Source organism: Python bivittatus, unplaced genomic scaffold (assembly GCF_059951505.1).
Source record: "Python bivittatus isolate LINGU-HERP-01145 unplaced genomic scaffold, Pbiv_v1 ctg000330_np1212, whole genome shotgun sequence".
In the NCBI taxonomy this organism is placed as follows: domain Eukaryota; kingdom Metazoa; phylum Chordata; class Lepidosauria; order Squamata; family Pythonidae; genus Python; species Python bivittatus.
Genome location: NW_028277058.1, coordinates 59356797 through 59376862, shown reverse-complemented (window position 1 = coordinate 59376862; position 20066 = coordinate 59356797). Strand labels below are relative to the sequence as shown.

The window sequence follows — 20066 nt, the reverse complement described above, 5'->3', positions numbered from 1 at the left end:
AATCTCCCCAACAAGCTGTCACCTTGCAAAGAAGCTCTGACCATGTTCCACTGGCTAGAACCTTTTATTGGCAGGACACAGAAAAGGGCACGTTTGTACGAAAAACAGGCGTCTTTCAAATAAGACAGCCCACTGGTTAGGCCATCTGAGCTAACAACGAGAACTACAAACTGCCCAGAAACAAGAGGACAACCAGTGCGGTTGACCCATGATTAGCCGACAAAGCCCATGCTGAAAAGCCATCGGGCCACCTCATTTTGCATTCAAACATTCTTCAAGGGCAGCCCCATGCTGAGCAGATTGCAGTAATCTAAACAGGAAGCAACTAAAGCATGAGGCACTCTAGCGAGGGGCATCTTCTGCAACAGGAGGCACAACTGGTGTCACCACTGAAACTGATCCCTTACAGAGCAGTGCCAGGTCACCTGCTGTTTCAAGGGGAATTGGACCATACCTGGAATAGTTCTACCCACCCACCCCCCATCATCATCCGCCAGGAAGAGGATACTAAGGCAGCAGCTAGCTCAGGTTTGATAACCTTTATCTTCTGCGCCCTCCCTTTCCTCTAAAAGCAAGTAGATATCAAGCAGTTCGAAACTGGAGACTCAGATTTGGTTCTCTTTCCTGAAAATAATCTTGCCTACACCAGCAAGCCAGAGAGGAGAAGGAATCTTCATGTCATGGTGCACCTCATCCTCTGTTAAGAGAGAAGCTATATGCAATGAGGATTGGGTTTGGCCAGGACGTCACTCATACCAATCCTACTCCTGTAACCTTACCATGGCAATCAGGAGACCTATCATGCATCTCACAGACGCCCCACCCAGGCCTCAGAGTTACGATGATAACCTTGACCACCATACTATATTCTCAAACACCTTACCTTGTGCAATTCATCGTACACAAGCTGGTGTGCAAAACGTGGACAGGGCTCCTCTTCTTGAAGGCTTTTGTTTGAGTTCTCTTTGGCTGCTTGATCATTTTTGTAGACACATGACCTGAAATACAGCATATTGGCACTCAGAAGTTAACTGGCAAGTCTTACTTTTCTTCTCTTACCTGCAGTTCTACCACATACATAGCCTTATTGCTAAAGCATTATCTGAATTCATACAAAGCTGACTGAATGGGTTGCGTCTGCACAACACACCAAGCTACCAAAGTTCTAACCGAGGTTAACTGTGAATATACCCACTAGCTCTTTACCTTGCCCTGGTTGGGTTGTGTGACCTCAGCCTTTTTCTTTGCCTCATCAGGATGTCCTATTTAGCAGCAGCTTAAATCATCTCCATCTACCTAGCCAACAAATCAAGGCTGTCTGAATGTATGTAACAGCCTTCAAGATGAAAGAAACTACTGAGGGCTGCCATGAACTCATAAGCTTTTTTTGAGCAGGAGAGAGAAACAAGTGTAACAACCAGGTTTGGAAAAGCCATGATGCAATTCTGATAGTTACAATGGAAATCCATGTTGAGAGGTTATTGTGAAGCAGGACAGCATAAAATGTAGTAAACAAATAAATACATTGATCTCAAAAAGCCCAATAGCTCTGGAATATGCCATGCTTGGTACAAGCTGCAACACAAAATGTTGCAGGATTTGGGTGTTGCAGTTTTTTCCCACAAAAGACAGGCTGCTGTGAACAATCAGGTCGAATATGTTCTTTGATTAAATAGTTAAGAGCTGGAGAATAAAAGCTCTTGATACCAAGGTAGGCCTTCTCCTTCCACAAATATTGTTCATTTATTGCGTTTATGTCCTGCCTCTCTTTGGGGAGATAAAGGTGGCATACACAGGGGTATTTATGGGCATGACCTCATTTTATCCCAACAAAAAAAAAGCCTGTGAGTTAAGTGGGGCTAAGAGAGACTCCCAACCCCCCTCCCCTCCAAATATTCAAAATGGCCATAGGAATAGGCAATCATAGGAGAAGAACTGGATTAGTCAATGGTGCCAAAAAATCAGCAGTCTGGCATCACCTTTTCTGACTAATAAATTTTATTAAAATTAAAATTTATCATCTTTTAATAAATTACCAAATTAAAAATTATCACCTTTTAATGAAATGTGAAGGTCAGAAAAGTGATACCAGACTCCTTTTGATTCATAGCCAAGAAAAGACTTGAAACTACATTCTTCCTAGTCTCAGTTCCATAATTTACCCTTTACACTACACTGGCTCCCTAGCAGTTTTTGTCATGTGTGTGTGTGTACGCACATGCCTGTGTACGCATGTGTGCGCCTGGGTCTGCTCCCATTTTGCTAGATGTTCCTTCTCCCCACTCTCCTCTGTAAAATCTTCCCTTTTTTCACATTGAAGGCTTGCCCATCTACATTAAACATGTTTTAAATCACTTTTCGGTATTCCCACAGCACTTCACAACGTCATATTAAAACTGAACTACAGAAAGCAGAATCATGACCCAAATGGAATTTAAAATCCAGCAATGCCTACAAAAAGCTTCCTCAAGTTAAATCCAAATTGTTGTTGCTGCTGCTGCTGCTGCTGAAGTTGATGATGATGATGATGATGATGATGAAGGAAAAGAATAAGGGAAGGGGAAAAGGGCAGGAGGTGGTGGTGGTGGTGTTGGTCGCACAGTCAGCCAGATGTTTAGACTGGATTTGGCATTTCTGTCCACCTATCGAGTCCTTCCCAAGGACCTGGGGTGGGCAGATGTTGTTTGATGGGGTTAAAGGTATTGTTGCAAGATGGAAGCTGTTCCAAGTACAGTAATTATTACTATTATTATGTTTGGTTGCACAGTCAGCCAGATGTTTAGATTGGATTTGGCATTTTTATCCAACCATTTTTTTTTATTATTATCATCATCATCATCTGCGTACCATCAAATCCCATAAGACTCCTGATGGTTAACAATGTTGTACAATAAAACATCCATGCTGGAAGTTCTGGGTGAAGAACTTTCCCTGACCCCAGAAGGACCTCAGTTTTTTAAGACTCTTTGGGGAGTGGCACATTGGGAACACCACTCAAGGGGCCCATTTCTCAAAAAAAACCCCATGCTAGACTTGGAAGAGGACCTCCAACTGAGACTTCAATATGGGAAAAGGGGGCCTCTGTCAAGCCCTACGCAGCAAGATCAAGAAAGCAAGAACTACAAAGATTTCCCACAAGGTCTCTTTAATGCTCATCTGGGGTAAACAGAGAATCTTGGAAACTGAAACAGAGATGAGTTTTTGAGCTGAATGGCCATGGTCTAGTTTTCTTTTGTACTGATGTTTCTGTGGCTTGCATTTTCAGAGGCAAAGTGAGCTGTTTTGTGGTGTGTCTCTCAGTAACTCACAGGCAACTGATATGGGCTCTTTGATTTGTTTACATCACAACAGTCCAAGAAACCTGGTCCTTGATTAGTTCCTCTTCTGACTAGTCAATTTTGAAGAAATTCTAAGAGCACCAGTTCCTAATTGGTCTGTCTTTGAGTCCAGCTGCTGAACATCAGAACAAAAGAAAACTAGATCACGACCATCCAACCCCAAAACTCATCATGGCTTCGCTGATGCCAGCTGTGAAACCTTACACCAATATATAAGAAGAATTTCCTAGCCTCATTTCTAGCAATGTAACTAAGAAAATTAGTAAGTCTCTTTGAAATTTTGAGATACTTTTTTCCAGAACTCTCCCTACCTGGGCTGTTGCCATTTATGGGATAAGCTGTCAAAAGACTCACCTGCTGCTCTCTCTCCCATTTCCTTCCCAGAATCTCTCACTGCCATTTAAATACCCCAAACCCAGATCATTTAGGGTTTGACAGAGTTAAGTGTCCACACCTGCAATTTCACTTACAATTTTCCCTGAAAAGAGACCAACAGTAAATGCTGTGGTTTGACTGCCTTGAGCCATTCATCTGCTACTTTGGACCAGCGGAAGATTCCAGCAAGCCTTCAAAGATGGCTCCATATATGGAGAATTGCAGCAATCTCTTCTGTGGGCTGCCTGAGCGCAGAAGATAATGTCTGTGGCACTTCTCTATGGGACTCAGCACAACATTAGTGCTAATGGTAACTTTCATTTCTATGCATACAAGGTGCTCTTGCAGGAAACTAGTATTGCTCCTTTGTTCATTGTTGTAAAGACACTAACACGATCACCAAATACTCCATGTTTCCACAAGATTTCTGCTAACTCAAACCATTTAAACATCACAGCAAAAATGCCACTATTACACATTCACATATTAAAAATGGCTTGCTTATCATATGCAAGTGTTTTCCTTGATGCAGGGAATTGCATTCCAAGTCACATACATTTTATTCATTCATTCTATACCCTTCATACACTACCCATTATTAACAGAAGTCACTGAGATGGCTGGCAATGAAAGAGAACCAATACATTTAAAAATCCAAGTTTTAATACTAGGAAACCTTTTTAAGCACAAATACCAGCTGAGGATAATCCCAAATAAAACTCACAGAAGTGGCAGAGTAAATGCCACAAGGCTTGTATTCTTTTGCTACAGGTTAGCAAAAGAACGTAAGATTACAAATGACCCCACCTGGAAAGTCAAAAAGATGCCTGCTTAGCGCTACAAAGACGAGGCATTCCACAAAAGATACAACACGACTGCGAAGGTCCTCTGTTCAGCAGCTATCCATCACCCCTCTTTTGCAGAAGCATCTAGGGAAGACCTCTAGTATTGACGGAGGTCCAAAGGGGAGAAATTGATCCTTAGCCAAGTTATCCAAAATGATTGCCACCTCTAGGTTCTACTCGCAACAGCCATTGCAGGTACTGAAAGGGGCAATAAAGAGGACTGGGATAAGACAAGCTACTCTGCCTCTTGCACACAGCGGGATCAAATACACTTTGGCTCTAAGGCTCAACCAGCTGAACACAAAGACAGAAAGTGCAAAGAGTATTTGGCTTGGGCCTCAAGGCTTGACTTCACTCAAGAGGTAAGGAATCTGATTCAGCTGAATCCCAGCTTATAAATCGAATCAAGTTGATCTGGAAAGATGCATTAGATAGGTGAATCAGAAAAGGGCTTCTCCAAAACAGATTTAAAAAAAAAACCCAACTTGAAAACCAGCATCCCTCTCAAACTCTCTATTAAGAAAACAACGTGGTCAGAAACCTAATTTTTAATGATACATTTCAGGCCCCCTGCCATTTTCTCAGAAGTAATCCACTCTTCTTTGACCATCTGGTCAATTTAGCTTGAAGGCTGCAACGCCACTACAAGATACAAGTTACAGACATATTTGTACCTGTGAACCATAAAAAAAAAACCTGTGTGAATGGAAAATGAAACCAGAACATTATGAATTCTCAATGACCCTGTTTCAAGTGCTCCCTTGCAAAGGGAGAAGAGCCACTTCTGGCTCTGAGTGATTCATTTACTGGCATCTGCAGCTATGAGATCCATGGGAACTCCCACTTCCCTGCGCAAGGTTATGGCTTTCTTCAAGCAAACTGCTAATTCCAAGAATAGTCAGTGTGCCCTCTTCTCTGTTACCAAGATGATCGTTGCAAAAGGCAAGAAGAGACCCCTGAGATGCTCCCTGAGAAAAACGTATCTCCTGCTTACCAGCTGTTTCGGACGATGTCGTAAATCCAGAAGGAATTCCGAACATTCTCTTCCCGTTTCTCCTTGTCTTTACTCAGTCCAGACAACACGTGGATCTCGTTCAGTTCCGGATCAATGGTAGCTCTTTGGGTGAAGCCGGTCATTGGAACTATTGACGAAGGAGAGCAAAGGACTGTTACATTTCTCAATGACAGCTGCTACCAGCATTGAGCTAAGAGGCCCGAAAAAGAAACGAACCGCTAGATGGCGGCTACATCACAGCATCCGAAGGCGATCAGCCAGGCTTGCGTCTTGCGGCTTTGTGGATGTTAACTCTCGCATAGTCATTAAAAGTAAATTGGTGGAAGGGCCGCTATTAATGCTGTTTTTAAACCCTACAATTGGATACTTTCACTCTCAAAATGAAATGAAGTGACAGGTGATAGCCAACTTTTGCACACTGCCTCCTGGGAGGTGGAATCGACACATCTAAAGGGATCCACAGTGATAGAAGTTGACTTTAAGGCAGCACAACAGTGAAAAGGGAACACATTTTACTCAAAAATTAACATCGGATAGCCACAAATATACATATTTTTTGCACAGAGGCCTCTAACACCCAAACAAAGATTTCCAATTTGATCCAGACTCGACCCAACATTTTGTACCTTCTCGACGCAGCCCCATTCAACCTATCCTAGATCTATTATCCCTGGAATGAAGACTGATTGGAAACAAGGCATTTGGAACTGGAGTGATCACCAGCACTGTTCCCTTTTTTAATGGTAGGAAAAAAAGAGGACCAAATGTTCACCTAGATGGGCCATAACTTCCTAATCTCTCTTTCTTTCTCTCTCTCTGGTTAACAATTCCATTCAATGTATTTTCCTGCCACTGCTCCAAGACATTCATTGTAATCCTCAGAACCATTCTGTGAAGTAGGACAGGACAGAACAGGAGGAGGTTCTGATGAACCCACAATCATCAGGGAGCTTCATGGATGAGGCGAAATTCAAGATCTCTCCAACACTGATGAAGATCATGTGCCATCAAGTTGGTCTCACTCTTAGTGACCACACAGACAGATTTTCTCCAGAATGATCTGTTCTCAGCCTGGTTCTTTCTTCCCCCAACAGTAATAGAACACAGTATTACCAACTCCACACTAGTTCTCAAACAAGTAATCCAGAAAGGAAATCTCTAACTGGGTGAAACTAATGCTTCTATAAAACCTAGCTTTTTTTGTCCATAGCTGCACCCTTACTCCGATGAGAAGAGCAGAGCCAAACTGAGCTGGCCAATGCACAGCCCTCCAAACCGTGCTGGATTCCACTGCCTCCAAACAAGATGTGGTCCATCTGCTCATTCCGGAACTCTCACCCTGGGAATTTAAAGCAAAAGTGAGAATTCTTTCATGAGGAACGCTAAGGTGGCCACAAAAGGGATATGCCAAAGCCGCACCGGAGTGTGTTTCCACTTAAGATGATGCCTGGATGCCCTGGAGGATGGTTGAAGACCTCACATTAATTCCCATAAAAGCGTAATCAAATAATTGGCTGTTCTAATGTTTACTGGGTAGGTCCTGCTCCTGTTTCCCAGAGCAACCGGCTTTTCAGCTGGCATGTGTAACCGGCATGTGATCTGGGCGCTGGTTCTGTTTTTCTCTCTCCTTCTGGATCATTTTACAGGCATGGGTGGGGGGGGAGCAATCTGGGCAAAAATGCCTGACATCCGGTCAAGTTGCTCGGGGTCGCGGGTGGTTGCAAATCCCATCGGTACCCACGTGCAAGCTCCCAGCCTAATTTCTCACCCTGGGCATTTCTTCCGAATTCACAGGCCGAGGGAGGGCAGCCTAGCAGCATCTCAATCTCGGCAGTCCCAGTATTTTCCTCCAAGCTTTTCCCAAACTCTAAAGGGGGAGGAGGAGGGAGGCACCTCACAGTGTGACTAAGCACTTCTCAGCAGCATAAACACGAGAGGCAGTGTTAAACAAGAAAAAGCCGTGTGTGACTCAGATGTGCAGATAGAAAAACAAAGCAAAACAAAACCCTTTGCTCGGCACTGGGTTTATATTTGCTATCTCAACACAGTGGTGGAAAAGAGAGTCCCCTTTGGAATTATTTTGAATATGAGAAGCAGAGAGGAAACACTGACGTTTGAGTTCTGAACTGGAAGCACACGGTGCAGTGGGGGGCGATGAAGGCAAAACAGGCATTTTGGGGTGTCCAGGGCTGCCCCTGTGCCAGGATTGCTGCCAAACATCATGGGCACAGGACAGAATCTGCAACTTCCAAAGCGCAGTCACAAAGCTGGGATTTTGGCCACCGAGACACTCCTGCCCCCAAAACAGTTCTCCAAATGGACCAACCCAGCCACTTTCACTGCTCTGTGAAAGGGGGAAAATGGAGGAGATCTGTAGGTGACTACACAGAAGGAAACTTGGAACAGGCTTCCATCCAATCATAGCAACAACTGAACATGGTACAAGATGAGGTAACATCATACAGTGGAATGGCTGAGTTGAAGTCCTGACCTTAATGCTACAGAAATGTTGTAGGAGCACCTGAAGTGGGCAGTTCATGCGAGGGAGCCCACCAACATCCCTGAGCTGGAGCTGTTCTGTAAGGAGGAATGGGCTACAATTCCTCCCAGGACTGATCAATCGTTATTGGAAACACAGAGTTTCAGTTATTGCTGCCGAAGGGGCACCCCAGTTACTGAACGCAAAGCTGGACATACTTTTGCCAGACAGTATAAAGTTGTTGACTCATTTGTTTAACTGGGTTCTCCTTATCTAGTTTGAGGACTTGTGTGGAGAACAGATCGCGTTTTAAGTCATATTGATGCAGAAATACTGGAAATTAGAAAGGGTTCACACACTTTAAGCACCACTGTAGCTGCCTCCTCCTTCCCCCTTAACATGTCTATTTAATAAGAAATTAATTATATTCTACCTAAATGAATTTACAACACATTGCCAAGAATTGATACAGCAGTCTAAGTCTACTTGCACAGAATCCTAAAGTTGGAAGAGGGTTACTGAGAGCACGTCAGCCCCACTACGTAGACCAGGCCAAGAAGTCAACTCGACAGGTGGGCAAACACTACATTTACTGAGATGGGCTATAACAACAGATTCTTGAAAGCCAGACTGTGCTGTTCCTCCTTCTCCTCCTTATAGTTCAGTGAATCAGGGAAGCGTCTGCTTCACTCTGGAGTTAAAAACGCTCCAGCCCCTTTTGCAACAGATCCTGTATATCTCCGTCAAGGTCATCTTCCTTACTCCCTACAGACCATCCAGTCCCACCTCCTGCTCAGAGCAGGAATCCCAAACAACATATCCCAGACGGACGGCTGTCTGGCCTCAGCTTGAATACATCTTTCAAAGCCAAGGTCCTAGAACTATTTCTGTGTGTCATCTTTTAGATATCTTCTCAAGACTTTCCTGTTCCTTCCCCATAAGATTAAGTTTCAAGTCTCCTTATCATCCTTCTTGCAGTATTGTTCCAAAAAAAATTTTAAGTGTAGTGCTGGAACTGGTCACAATACTTGAGATGTGATCCAACCCAAACTGGATAAAGTAGAACTCCTATATATCTTGTGAGCTGGAAACTTTATTTCTGTGGAGTTCTTGATGTTCTCTGAGCTCAGAGGGCACCAAGAACTCCACAGCAGAACCCTGAGCTACATACATTCTCTTTTACTGGAACTATACTTCTGTCGATGCATTTAATTTTTTTTCCTCCTTTTCACTGTATTTAAAATACATGGAAGTCCTGCTGGGCAACTGAGTAGGCTAGTAAAAAAGATATGGCTGAGGAAGAAGTGGTTTGACTCATAAGTCTGCTGCATTTGTTTTAAACATGAGCCTTCTCATTCATAGAGTTCCTCTTTAAAGACAGACAACAGTTTTGCAAAGTAGCTTCAGACTGAAGGCACTTAATCTGGGTAACACTCACACAGGGACTTTTATTCAGCCTTTTACATGCCAATAAATCCCGCAAATAAATCTACAAAAAGATAGGGCTCCAAAGCTTTCTTCTTTAGAATCTCATTGAGCACAGAAAGAGAGGTGGGGTGTGTGTGGAAAGGGCCTTATTCTCCAACAATGAAGAGGATCTAGATCAGTGTTTCTCAACCTTGGCCACTTGAAGCTGGGTGAACCTCAACTCCCAGAATTCCCCAGCCAGCATGCTGGCTGGGGAATTCTGGGAGTTGAAGTCCACACATCTTCAAGTGGGCAAGGTTGAGAAACAGAGTGTCTTTGCACCCAAAAGGCCCCAAGACATCTCCAGGTAAGGGTAGAAATATGCCCCCTGAAACTCTGCAGCTGGCAGCACTGATTATAGCTGCTTGACTGCACTGTAACTCCATACATCCCAGGGGACAACCACAATCTTCTCACAACTGCTCATGTGAATATGCAGCTGTAGACGCTGCCTTACTTAATAGGGGCACAGGGCATGAAGAAACATCTGGAGCAATTTGACAAAACCATTACAAGCTTTGAGGTTAACCCATGAGGCAGGGTGGAAAGGAAGAAGAAGGGGCTGTTCTCTTTCTCATTCCTGGAAAAATCCCAAGAACAGTAATGTAAGAGCGGTCTTACTGAATCATATTCAAAGGATGTACCTAATGGAGCAGTTTTTCCACCAAAGTGGTCAGTTTGATTCTTCTAGGGAATATTTATTTTACTTTAGTTTGCAGTATTTATAACCTACTCCAATCAGAAAATTCTGGATGGCCTACAATGTAGTATACACGAAGAACAAAATACTCAGACTGATCAAACCCACCCAAAACGGAACATCTACAACAAGTCAACAGATCTAAAGACACCGCAGAATAAAGTTTTTAATCCTTGATGGAATGCTAGGAGAGAGGATACTAAACCGATGTACATTTGCAGTGGGGACATCCTCAGCAGGTCCTCTTGAATCGGGTGGACAGATTCAGTTTCAGGAAGACAGTGCCCTGTGGTTTCCCTCCCCCATGATGGGAATGTGCAGACATACAGCCTCTGAAGCAGAAGCTCCATTTAGTTATTATGAGCAATAACCACTGGAGGATCTTTCACCTTCTGTGAATGTGCCCCATTCTTTTTTTAAAAAAGGGGCATCGAGAATCATGTCCACCACCACATTCTGAAGCAGCTGAATCTGGAAGCTCAGGTCAAGAGCCAAGAACTTTTCAGTGAGACTGTCCAGAGTGACTCACCAATTTATTTCACTAGATGAACCCCAAGATTCAGGGTCTCAACAAAGAGAAAGGCTTTACTCATATGGCACAGGGCCAGGCTGCTTCGCTTCAGCTATGATCCAAAGCAAAGGGACTTAGGCAGCATGACTAAGTGGAACACGTCACATGGCCACATGGGCTGACCCCTGTCAAAACAAGACACTGCCTAAAGGAGGAAAGAAAGAAAAAAAGCTGAGCTCTTACATACTGCAATACTGCATTTGAAATGTTATCTATGTCTAATTTTGCCTGTTTTCTCTTTGGCAAAAACACTCTTCTTGACAGCAAAACCAAAAGAAAAGCAGAAGAGCAATCTTTAAAAGGCTGCCCTGTGCTGTAAAAGCAAAAAAAGCAGGCTTTTGTTTTTGGTGCTAGCTAGAGCTGAACCAAGGGTGCCGTTTCAAAATGCTGCAGCTCCCTTCGCTAGCCAGCGTGAGATCTTCAAAGGAAGGACACCTCACTGAGGTCCTGAAATAGCAATCCAGATTCTCCCAGCCTCTCAGCTTTGTGGCCCTGAGGGTATAAAAATCCACCTCCCCCTCAACAATGAGCCGATAAGAAGTCAACTGTTACCAGCACCCATTTGCAAATCAGAAGCATAAGTCAGGAGGAACTACTGATGACGGGAAAAGAAGCAACAGTCACCCAACATTTCATTAGGATGGAGAGATGCTGACTTTAACATCATTCCTATCCCATAGGTGCTGGCGATAACCATACACTCTATTTAAGAAGACTATTTCAAGCAGGGGGAAGGAAGGAAGGAATGGTCTAAACGAGCTTCAGGGGTGGAGAGAGATGTCAATCGTCCAATATCCAAGGATGATGAATGCATGAGAATTTCAACCCTCGCATCAGATAAAGAAAGAGGAAAGTGATAAACAGAGCAAAGAAGGACCACGTAGAAGCTTTAAATGTTTTGCTGTTCTCACTCTTACTCATGTGAGTGAACCACACAGAGGGACAAGCACATGAAAATGTGCAAGCATGGATGCACAGACACATGTGCATTTCCCTTCTAGCTCCAACTATGGCTGCCTCAAGAAATGACCCAGTTCAAGTGTTCCTTTTCAGTGTGGAAGATGCAAGCACCTACTCACAGAATAAATGCTTATGTGCAAGGTTTATGATGTAACTAAGCACAGTAACTAAGCATTACGCTTTTTTTCAATCAATAAAGGGCAAGATCTGTGTACTTTGTGATAAGAATGCTATAATATTCACATTTTCTAAAATATTCCAGCCAAGGCCATCAAATATATGGCCAGTAGGGGTTGTGCAAAATGTTCCAAACTCAGAATGACCTTTCAAATGTTCACAGTTTGAGCCTGAAACAAAAACACATCCTGTGTTCCAAAAGGGTTATAGTGTTTGGGATAAAATTGAGGGGTTTCCTTCCACACTGTCTCATTTTCTACCCTACAGAATAACAGGATTCAAAACAAACGCTTGCTCCCTTATGTTTAGTCACAGACCCATAAAAATGTTTGTGTATAGGATTTTTTGGAATTTTTTTTTTTAGAAGCATTTGGCAAGAAGCTTTAGACAAATACCCACCAGCCCTAGCTAGCAATGCCAATGGTGAAGGACTGTGGAAACTATACTCCAAAACCCCATATTGTATATCTCTCTTTTAGTTATTTTTTCAATGAATAAATGTATTGGCAGAGGTAGAATACAATATTCCACTTTCCCAAGGATTATAGTGTCAGAAATGGATACAGAATATGCACACCTCCCTCTTTAAATTGCATGACATAATCATACAAATTGGCCCCCAAAGCAAAGCAACTTGCATTACTATATACTCTGCCAAGGCAAGTGAAAACAGGAAAACACTACAGTCCAACTTTTACATATAAAACAGAAGTGTTGCCAGGAAAAGGGCGGGGGGGGGGGGGTAGAGAAAGAGAGAGAAAGAATGGCACCTACTTTCTGAACAAATTTAGTTCACAGCTGCTTTTGTACAAAGATGCTGTCAAGCCTGCTATTTTTACTAACTCACCCATAAAAATTGCTAGGTACATTCCCACCCACAGTCTTGCTACCAGTAGCAAAAAAAAAAAAAAAAAAAAAGGGAAAAGGGAAAAGAAAGTAGAACTGTAAATATCTAAATGTTTGCCTTTTAGCAACAGGTGTGGAATACACATTAGCCTAAAATACTAAGCAGTTAAAATGATGCACAAGCCATGAAAGGAAATCAGTAGACAGAGCTAGAATAATCGTTCCTCAGAAGAGTTCCCTCTTCAACACATACGTATGTCTTGTTAAGGAGGGACTACAGACAGAAAACTATCAGAGACCATACCTCCAAATGAGACAAGGCCAGGACTGAACAAAACACAGAACTGATATCTACTGATTAAAATTAATTTCCTGTAACACATGGTGTCCCATTTATAAAATTAACTGATCCCCATTGGCACCACGCTGATCCTTCAGTCTCTTATTAACATACCCGCGTACATATTCGTCTCCCTCCTTCCAGTAGAGTTAGCCAAAATGAGAGAAGAAAAACAAGGCAGAGATGGGGTTAAGAAAAGAGGGAGCTGCAATGAGAAAGGCAGAAAAAAGTGGGGGAGACCAAGTCTGGATGGGGATGAGGCAGGGTGAGGAACAGGTGAGAGAAAGGGAAAAAGAAGACCAGTTTAGGGTTATGAAAAGGGATCTGTTCATCCGACAAGCATCATTGGCAAAGCAGACTAACGTTAAAGGTTGTACTTTCTGGTAGCCCTTTTTGCATTTATCTGCATGTCTCGCCTATGCTTTCATCTTCTTCTACTCTTCTCAGGGAATAGTACATGGAAAAACACTACAATCAACTCACAAGAAACCAGCATCCTATAAGAACTAGATTTCCAGCTGAACGTTTAAGGTCAGCATCCATTTAAAAACAAAATGGTCAGATCATGGATTAAGAGCACCAGAGTTGGATGTTAGAATGTTCCGTTTAATTCATGTTGAGGCTTTATCATCTGAATTGAAATTAAAAAAAAAAAAACCTGTACCGTTCTTAAAAAGCAGCAGGTGATACGAAACAGCACAGAGCAGAAAATCCAAAGACAATTTGTATTTATTTATTTATTTGTATGTATGTATGTATGTATGTCAAAGTTGGTCACGACCCATCTCACTAGGAAGTGACTCTGGGCAGTTTACAAAAAAACAATCACTAAAGCTGCTTCCGTATTAATTGCTTCTTGGCTGTTCCTACTGCAGACAGGCTGAACCTAAAACATACTAGTATCCCTAATCGAGAAGTGACAAATTAAGCATCTTTGGCTACTCCCTTACCAAAATTAAAGATTCTTCACTGACTTATCAAAGCAGGTATCTACAGATCTACATTAGGCACACCAAAGGGTTGGCATTTATTAAATGATCTTCTTGCAGTTTTAATTCCCTTTGAACAACAGTCGCCTATGTCATTATCACTGACTGAAATGGCTCTCAATATACCACACTGCTTTGGGGAAGCAGGTGTGTAAAAACACAGTTCTACAATCCCTGAAAAGATGGAACGAGGTCTTTGGTCCTTCTGACCCACATTTATAGCTGTAGCTGCTTTCCTCTGATAACTATGGGGGTAGTGGGGGGTGTTAATGTGAGTAATAGGGTATTCACAGAAAGTTATCCAATGAGTTTAGAAACTGAGCAGGGATGTGAACCTGCATTTCCCACATCCAAGGAAAGAAGGACGGATACGGTACAGCGGATCCCCCACGCTGAATTTGCTCTAACGCACTAATGAAATTATATCACCCAACATTCTCTTGTGGAAGTCTCAACAGCAACATTAGGCTGGGTTTGTAATAACAGTAAATCCTGGGTGCGGGTTTGTCTCCAACCCTTACTAAGATGTGACTCCAGGGAAGAAAGAAGTGGGCATCTTCACTGGAACAAGAGGTCTACAGTCTGAGTTCCTGTAACTCTGTGAAACTGGAGAGCCACAGAGATGACCTTGGAGAAAGCATGAGAAAAAAGCCCAGACTGGCTCTACTCTAATTCACTGGGGTACAAGAGGGAGGGAACAGTTATGCTTTTAAGATTGATATCAGCCCTTCAAGGTAGGCCAGGTCAGAAAACAGACTCCACAAGTCTGGCTGGAATTATCCTTTACTGATGTAGACTACAGTAACAGAATCTTGAACCCCCCCCCCCCCCAAACCAAGAATTCAGCCCCAGGACACCTCTAAAGGTTGTCACCTAATTGTAATAGAAGGTGACTTGTTAAATACATGGAGAACAATCCTACTAAATAATCAAATTACCCAAATTAAGATTTTTGTCCTGAGCCCACTGGCAAAAGGCTGCATGCCAAATGTAGCTATCAGTTAAAAAAGAAAGTTACACACCTCTGCTTTAAAAGAGAATCTATTCCTAATGCAATCAAATGCTGAGTCAATAGTCCAACATCCTGTTGCCAACACCCTGTTTCCAGGAAGCTCACAAACAGGAGACAAAAGGAAAGACACATTATTTTGCTTGTTATCCTGCAGCTGGTATTCAAAAGTCTTCTACCTCTAAACATGGAGATTGCATGTAACAACAGCCTCCACCCAGCTTTCCTTCCATCTGGCCCATCTCCCAGAATCTCCAAACGGCTGGGGGATCTGGGAAACGGAGTTCCAAGAATTTTGGATGGTGGCAGGTTGGAGAAGGCTGCCCTGTCCCCGTCTTCCACCAACTGACCTCATCTCTTTCTGGACCCCACTATGAAGACATTCGTTTATCAAATGAGCGCACTGAGAAGAGGAAGAGGAGAAGACGCCCCGGTTGCATGGAAACACAAGGCAAAATGAGTTACTGCAACTGAAACAACTCCTCCTCAACGCGTGGGGCTTCAGATATAATGGGTTTTTGTTCCTCCTTGTTAAGAAAGACTCATTCTAATATTTCCCTTCATAAACAAGGGAAATGTTCAGAGCTGTTTATTTACTTTCACAGACACACGAGGACGGTAAACTAGAATTCTATTCATTCATGATTTCTAAATGAGTCATTTGCCTACAAAGGCTGATATTCAGCATCACAGGTTTTTTCTTCTTTTCTCTCTTTTTTAAGATGGCTAATTATGTTGTTCTCATTTGTCTAAATCCAATGTGCAATTAATATGTTTGGCCAGAGGATGATGGCTGGATTGCTCAGCCACAAGACGGATCTGTTTCCCTTAGAAAATGAACTCATCACAGGTGCCCACTAGAGAAACAAACAACCATTTGCTCTCCCTAAAGACAGAGGTTATGTAGCCGCAGCTTCTTCGGGGGGGGGGGGGAACCAAAGCTCCCCTTCATTAAGAAAGCAAGCTTCTCCAATTTAGGACCCTTCAGATGACTTAAGGCCAGAATTCTCATCATCCTTGACCGCTGGCCATGCAAGCTGGGTTTGTAATAGTTTGTAAAAGCTCCAGAGGACATCACATTCTAAAACACCTCATTAAACTGTGGTGCAAAGCTTTAGGAAGTACTTGGGTAAACAAATGTGACTCTTTTATTCCATATGAGCCAGCACTCATGTCTGCATATATCCACGTCTACATGTACTAGAGAATAAATATCTGATTTTATTTAAATTATGTCCCATCTCAAGAAGAACCTGGAATGTTTTCAGGAGGTTCAAAAAACAAGAACAACATTCCAGTGGCTCTTCTAAATTTTAGGTAGCAGATGTTTCTGCTCCGTCAAAATTTATCACGTAGATTTTGGACACATCGCTTTCCAAAATAAGACGACCCCTTCCAAAACACAGCTGTAACTGCTGTAATAACAAAAACAAAACTCCTCCAACTTTTCTTTTTATTGGATCAGAGAATAAAGACTCCCTTTACCAAAACAAGGCTGTGGGTTTGGCTTTTTTTCTTTCTTTTTTAAAATTCTGCCCTATTTTAAAAGATTGCTATTCACTCTTAAGAGAGCCAGGTTGGTGTAGGAGTTAAGGCACCAGGCTAGAAACTATGAGGCGGTGAGTTCTAGTCCTGCCTTAGGCACGAAGCCATCTGGGTGGCCTTGGGCCAGTCCTTATCTCACAGCCCTAGGAAGAGGAAGGCCAGGGCAAACCACTTCCAAAAATGTAAAAATGTTGCCAAGAAAACTGCGGGAATAAGTCCAGGCAGTTGCCAGGAGTCAACGCTGACTTGAAGGCGCACACATACACATTCACTCTTAACCAAAAGATAATCTCAAAACATACCAGGGTAAATAAATAAAACATCTGAGATAAGAAGATGGAGAACTTGCAGGAAAGTACAAAATGTGCATCTATGAATGGAAGGTGCTAGGCACGGGCCTATGCATTAGAAGGTGCTAGGCACGGGCCTATGCATCCCCATGCTGGCTGGGGAATTCCGGGAGTTGAAGTCCACACATCTTAAAGTTGATGAGGTTGAGAAACCCTGCATTAGAAGGATACATTCAGGCAAGCATGCACCTCCTGGAACAAACAGGACGCAGAACTGCTCTACTGAACCTACTGTCAGTCACCCCAGGAAGTAAAACAAAGTGGTCTCACCCATCCCTGAGTCTTTTTTGGTGCCATCCGAAATGATATCCACGTGATCGCTGTCTACATCATAACTGAAGAAATCATTCAAGTACGTTTTTGATCTTTGTCCACCAAACACATACAGGCAACGATTTTTCTAAAAGGGAAGGAAAAAAAGATGCACTGAGTCGTTAATTGCAAGACGTTTCTAAGTATGGTCTAGAATAGGCAGGCTGCATAAAGGGCTTTTAGCATTTTCTAAATTGCTGATTTCAAGGCAACGCAAAGCCGTCTTTAAGGCCAGGGGAAGATCGTAGCAGTTCAAGGCATTACTCAGATGCAGCTTAGAACAGGAATGGTTTAAAAATGCTTTTGTGTGTGCACGTGTGTACACAGCACACGTGGCACGCTCCTACTTCTTGAAATTCAGAGGCCAGAATCGGCCTGCAGAGCCATAAACTAAGGGGATCAAGCAATGAGACGTCTGTTCCCTGCAAAAGCCAAAAGGAAAAAGAGGGAAAGAATAAGTAGGTTTAATCTTTGCAGACATGCATTTTGCGGATGCCGTCTGCCAAGTATTTCCTATCCTTCCGATCGTTATCAGCAGCAGCCTGCACAATATTTAGTGCCCCATTTGCTTATTAGTAATAATAACGAAGCAATTATACTGATTAAAGGTAGGAGTTCAGTGCAAAGCCCAAGAACATCAGAGCTTGGGCTGGATCAAGCTGAAGGCCTGTCTCAACCAGCCCTCCGTTTATGCCATGAGCATCTTGGCAGGCCAACCCTCAACCACTTCTAGCTTAAATTCCCCAGCAACCAGTATTCTGATGCTGTAGATAATGCACCATGGCTATTAGCCATATCCAAAATCCATTTCTGTAACCCCCCTTTGAAGCCATAGATGGGGATGGTCATGGGGACATCTTTTGTCAGGGAATCCAAAGCTGCACTACATGCACGGTGTGAAGGAGCATCTTTTATCTATTCTGAATCCAGCTAACGAGCACTTCCTCTTTTGTGCTATTTCCCAAGGAGTAAGCCTTCCCCTATCCACGCCATATATAATTTTAAGCTCTCCTCCACTGCTCCAGGGTCTATCACTGTTTCCTTGGTTGATAAAAATGCATCATCCTACAGGGTTTCTAACCAGCCAGCCATCCGATTTCTAGGTCACCCAACTCCCAGATGACTTGTGGTTTCTCTCTTCTATGCTGATTTTCACAATGCACATCACATTTAATAACAGTGTATTATAAACAAGGAGGAGTCTTTAAATATTCCAGCCATGATATCTAGCATCTGCAGTACTGAGACCTGGTCTGCAACAGCTGGTCAAAGTGAAACAAATGACAAAGTGGGCCAACTTTAAAAGTGTGTATTTCAAGTACATCCAGAGAAATGGCCTGGCTATCATCCTGGCCAAAAAAAATTGGTTTCTCACTTACTACCAGGTATAATCACATCTTTAATAGAGATGTGTTGCAGAGAGATGAAATATGGTTCTCTGTTCTTTGCCTCTCATACTACAGGTATACATAGAACCAAACTAGCTTGGAAAAAAAATAAAGATTGCACCATTAGTTCATAATCCACATTACTGCCCACTTCCTCTTTTAATCAGGGCAAGGGTAAGCACCATCAGAGCTTTCAGAGCTGTTTTTAATATTCATTATAGAGTTTTAATAAATAACACCCGGGCCAAGAAAGTAAGCAGTCCCACTGAGAGCTCATCCTTACTGAATGGAATAACATGCAGTGTCCTATTCTGGACTGGACATCTTCAGGGCCAGCATTACACGAGTCTTCTCGCAAGAGTTTCCATATCCGGCACTGACAGTCAAAAGCAAAGAGGCCACTGAACTGTGGCTCACTGGCTCGGCTATCGTCCACACTGCCATTGCATGTCAAAATCCTTCCCCCAAAGGTATAGATCATGTGTTTCTCTGAATCCATGCACATCTGCAACAAATGAGAGGCATTTTCATTAAAAGTCACACATGCAGTATGGCTTGATGTCATGAAAAAAGACTTTTAAAAACATTACAGGTAGTCCTTGACTTATGAGTATTTGTTTAGCAACCAGTCGAAGTTATGACAACACTGAAAAAAGTGTCTTACAACTGGTCCTTGCACTTACGACTGTCACAGCATCCCCACAGTCACATGATCATGATTCGGGCACTTGGCAACCATCGCACATTTACGACAGCAGCATCCTGCGGTCATGTAATTGCCATTTGCAACCTTCCCAGCTGGCTTCTGACAAGCAAAGTCAATGGGGAAACGAGCAGGGAAGGTCGCAAATCGCAGTCATGTGATGTCTTGCTTAACAGCCATGGCAAAAAAGGTTGTAAAATCGGGTGCAGTCACATGATGCCTCACTTAATGACTGCACCGCTTAACGATGAATTTCATTGTGGTCGTAAGTCAAGGTCTACCTGTATGCTTTAAAATACAAACTTGTTCCATGAACTAGTCTCTGAAACCCTGAAGCTAATCAAATAATAGTACATGTAGGTCACAAGGTCCTTTACTTAGGCAGTACAATACACTGGGTAGTGTGGGAGACCTTGAAAATAACAGAATACAAAATTCAATTAGAATGTCACAAGCTATTAATGTTTACTTACAAAGATGCACTCTGCTGGATAGAAGATCTTAGCCACCATTCCATTCCCAGGACCCAAATGAACGCACAAGCCCTTTGAGTTTATTTAATGCAGTCCATGTTGGCATAATGCTCCACCTGTTCCTTCCCCAAAAGTTGATTCTCTTGAACCCTGCTGCTAGGAAAAGAATATTCAGGCCCTGGGA

The 20066-nt window shown here is 42.8% G+C and overlaps 1 protein-coding gene across 2 annotated transcripts in view; it reads right to left on the bottom strand.

Annotated features, from left to right (window-relative positions):
* The window catches only part of MKLN1 (muskelin 1), a 103315-nt gene that overhangs the window by 15422 nt on the left and 67827 nt on the right, over positions 1-20066 (bottom strand). For both annotated transcript variants that reach the window (XM_088141421.1, XM_007427177.4), the window contains 4 exons: positions 18990-19211; positions 17277-17406; positions 5553-5700; positions 884-998 (listed from right to left, as the gene is read on the bottom strand). In XM_088141421.1, the coding sequence (XP_087997547.1) occupies positions 884-998; positions 5553-5700; positions 17277-17406; positions 18990-19211 (615 nt within the window). The remainder of the gene's footprint in view (positions 1-883; positions 999-5552; positions 5701-17276; positions 17407-18989; positions 19212-20066) is intronic.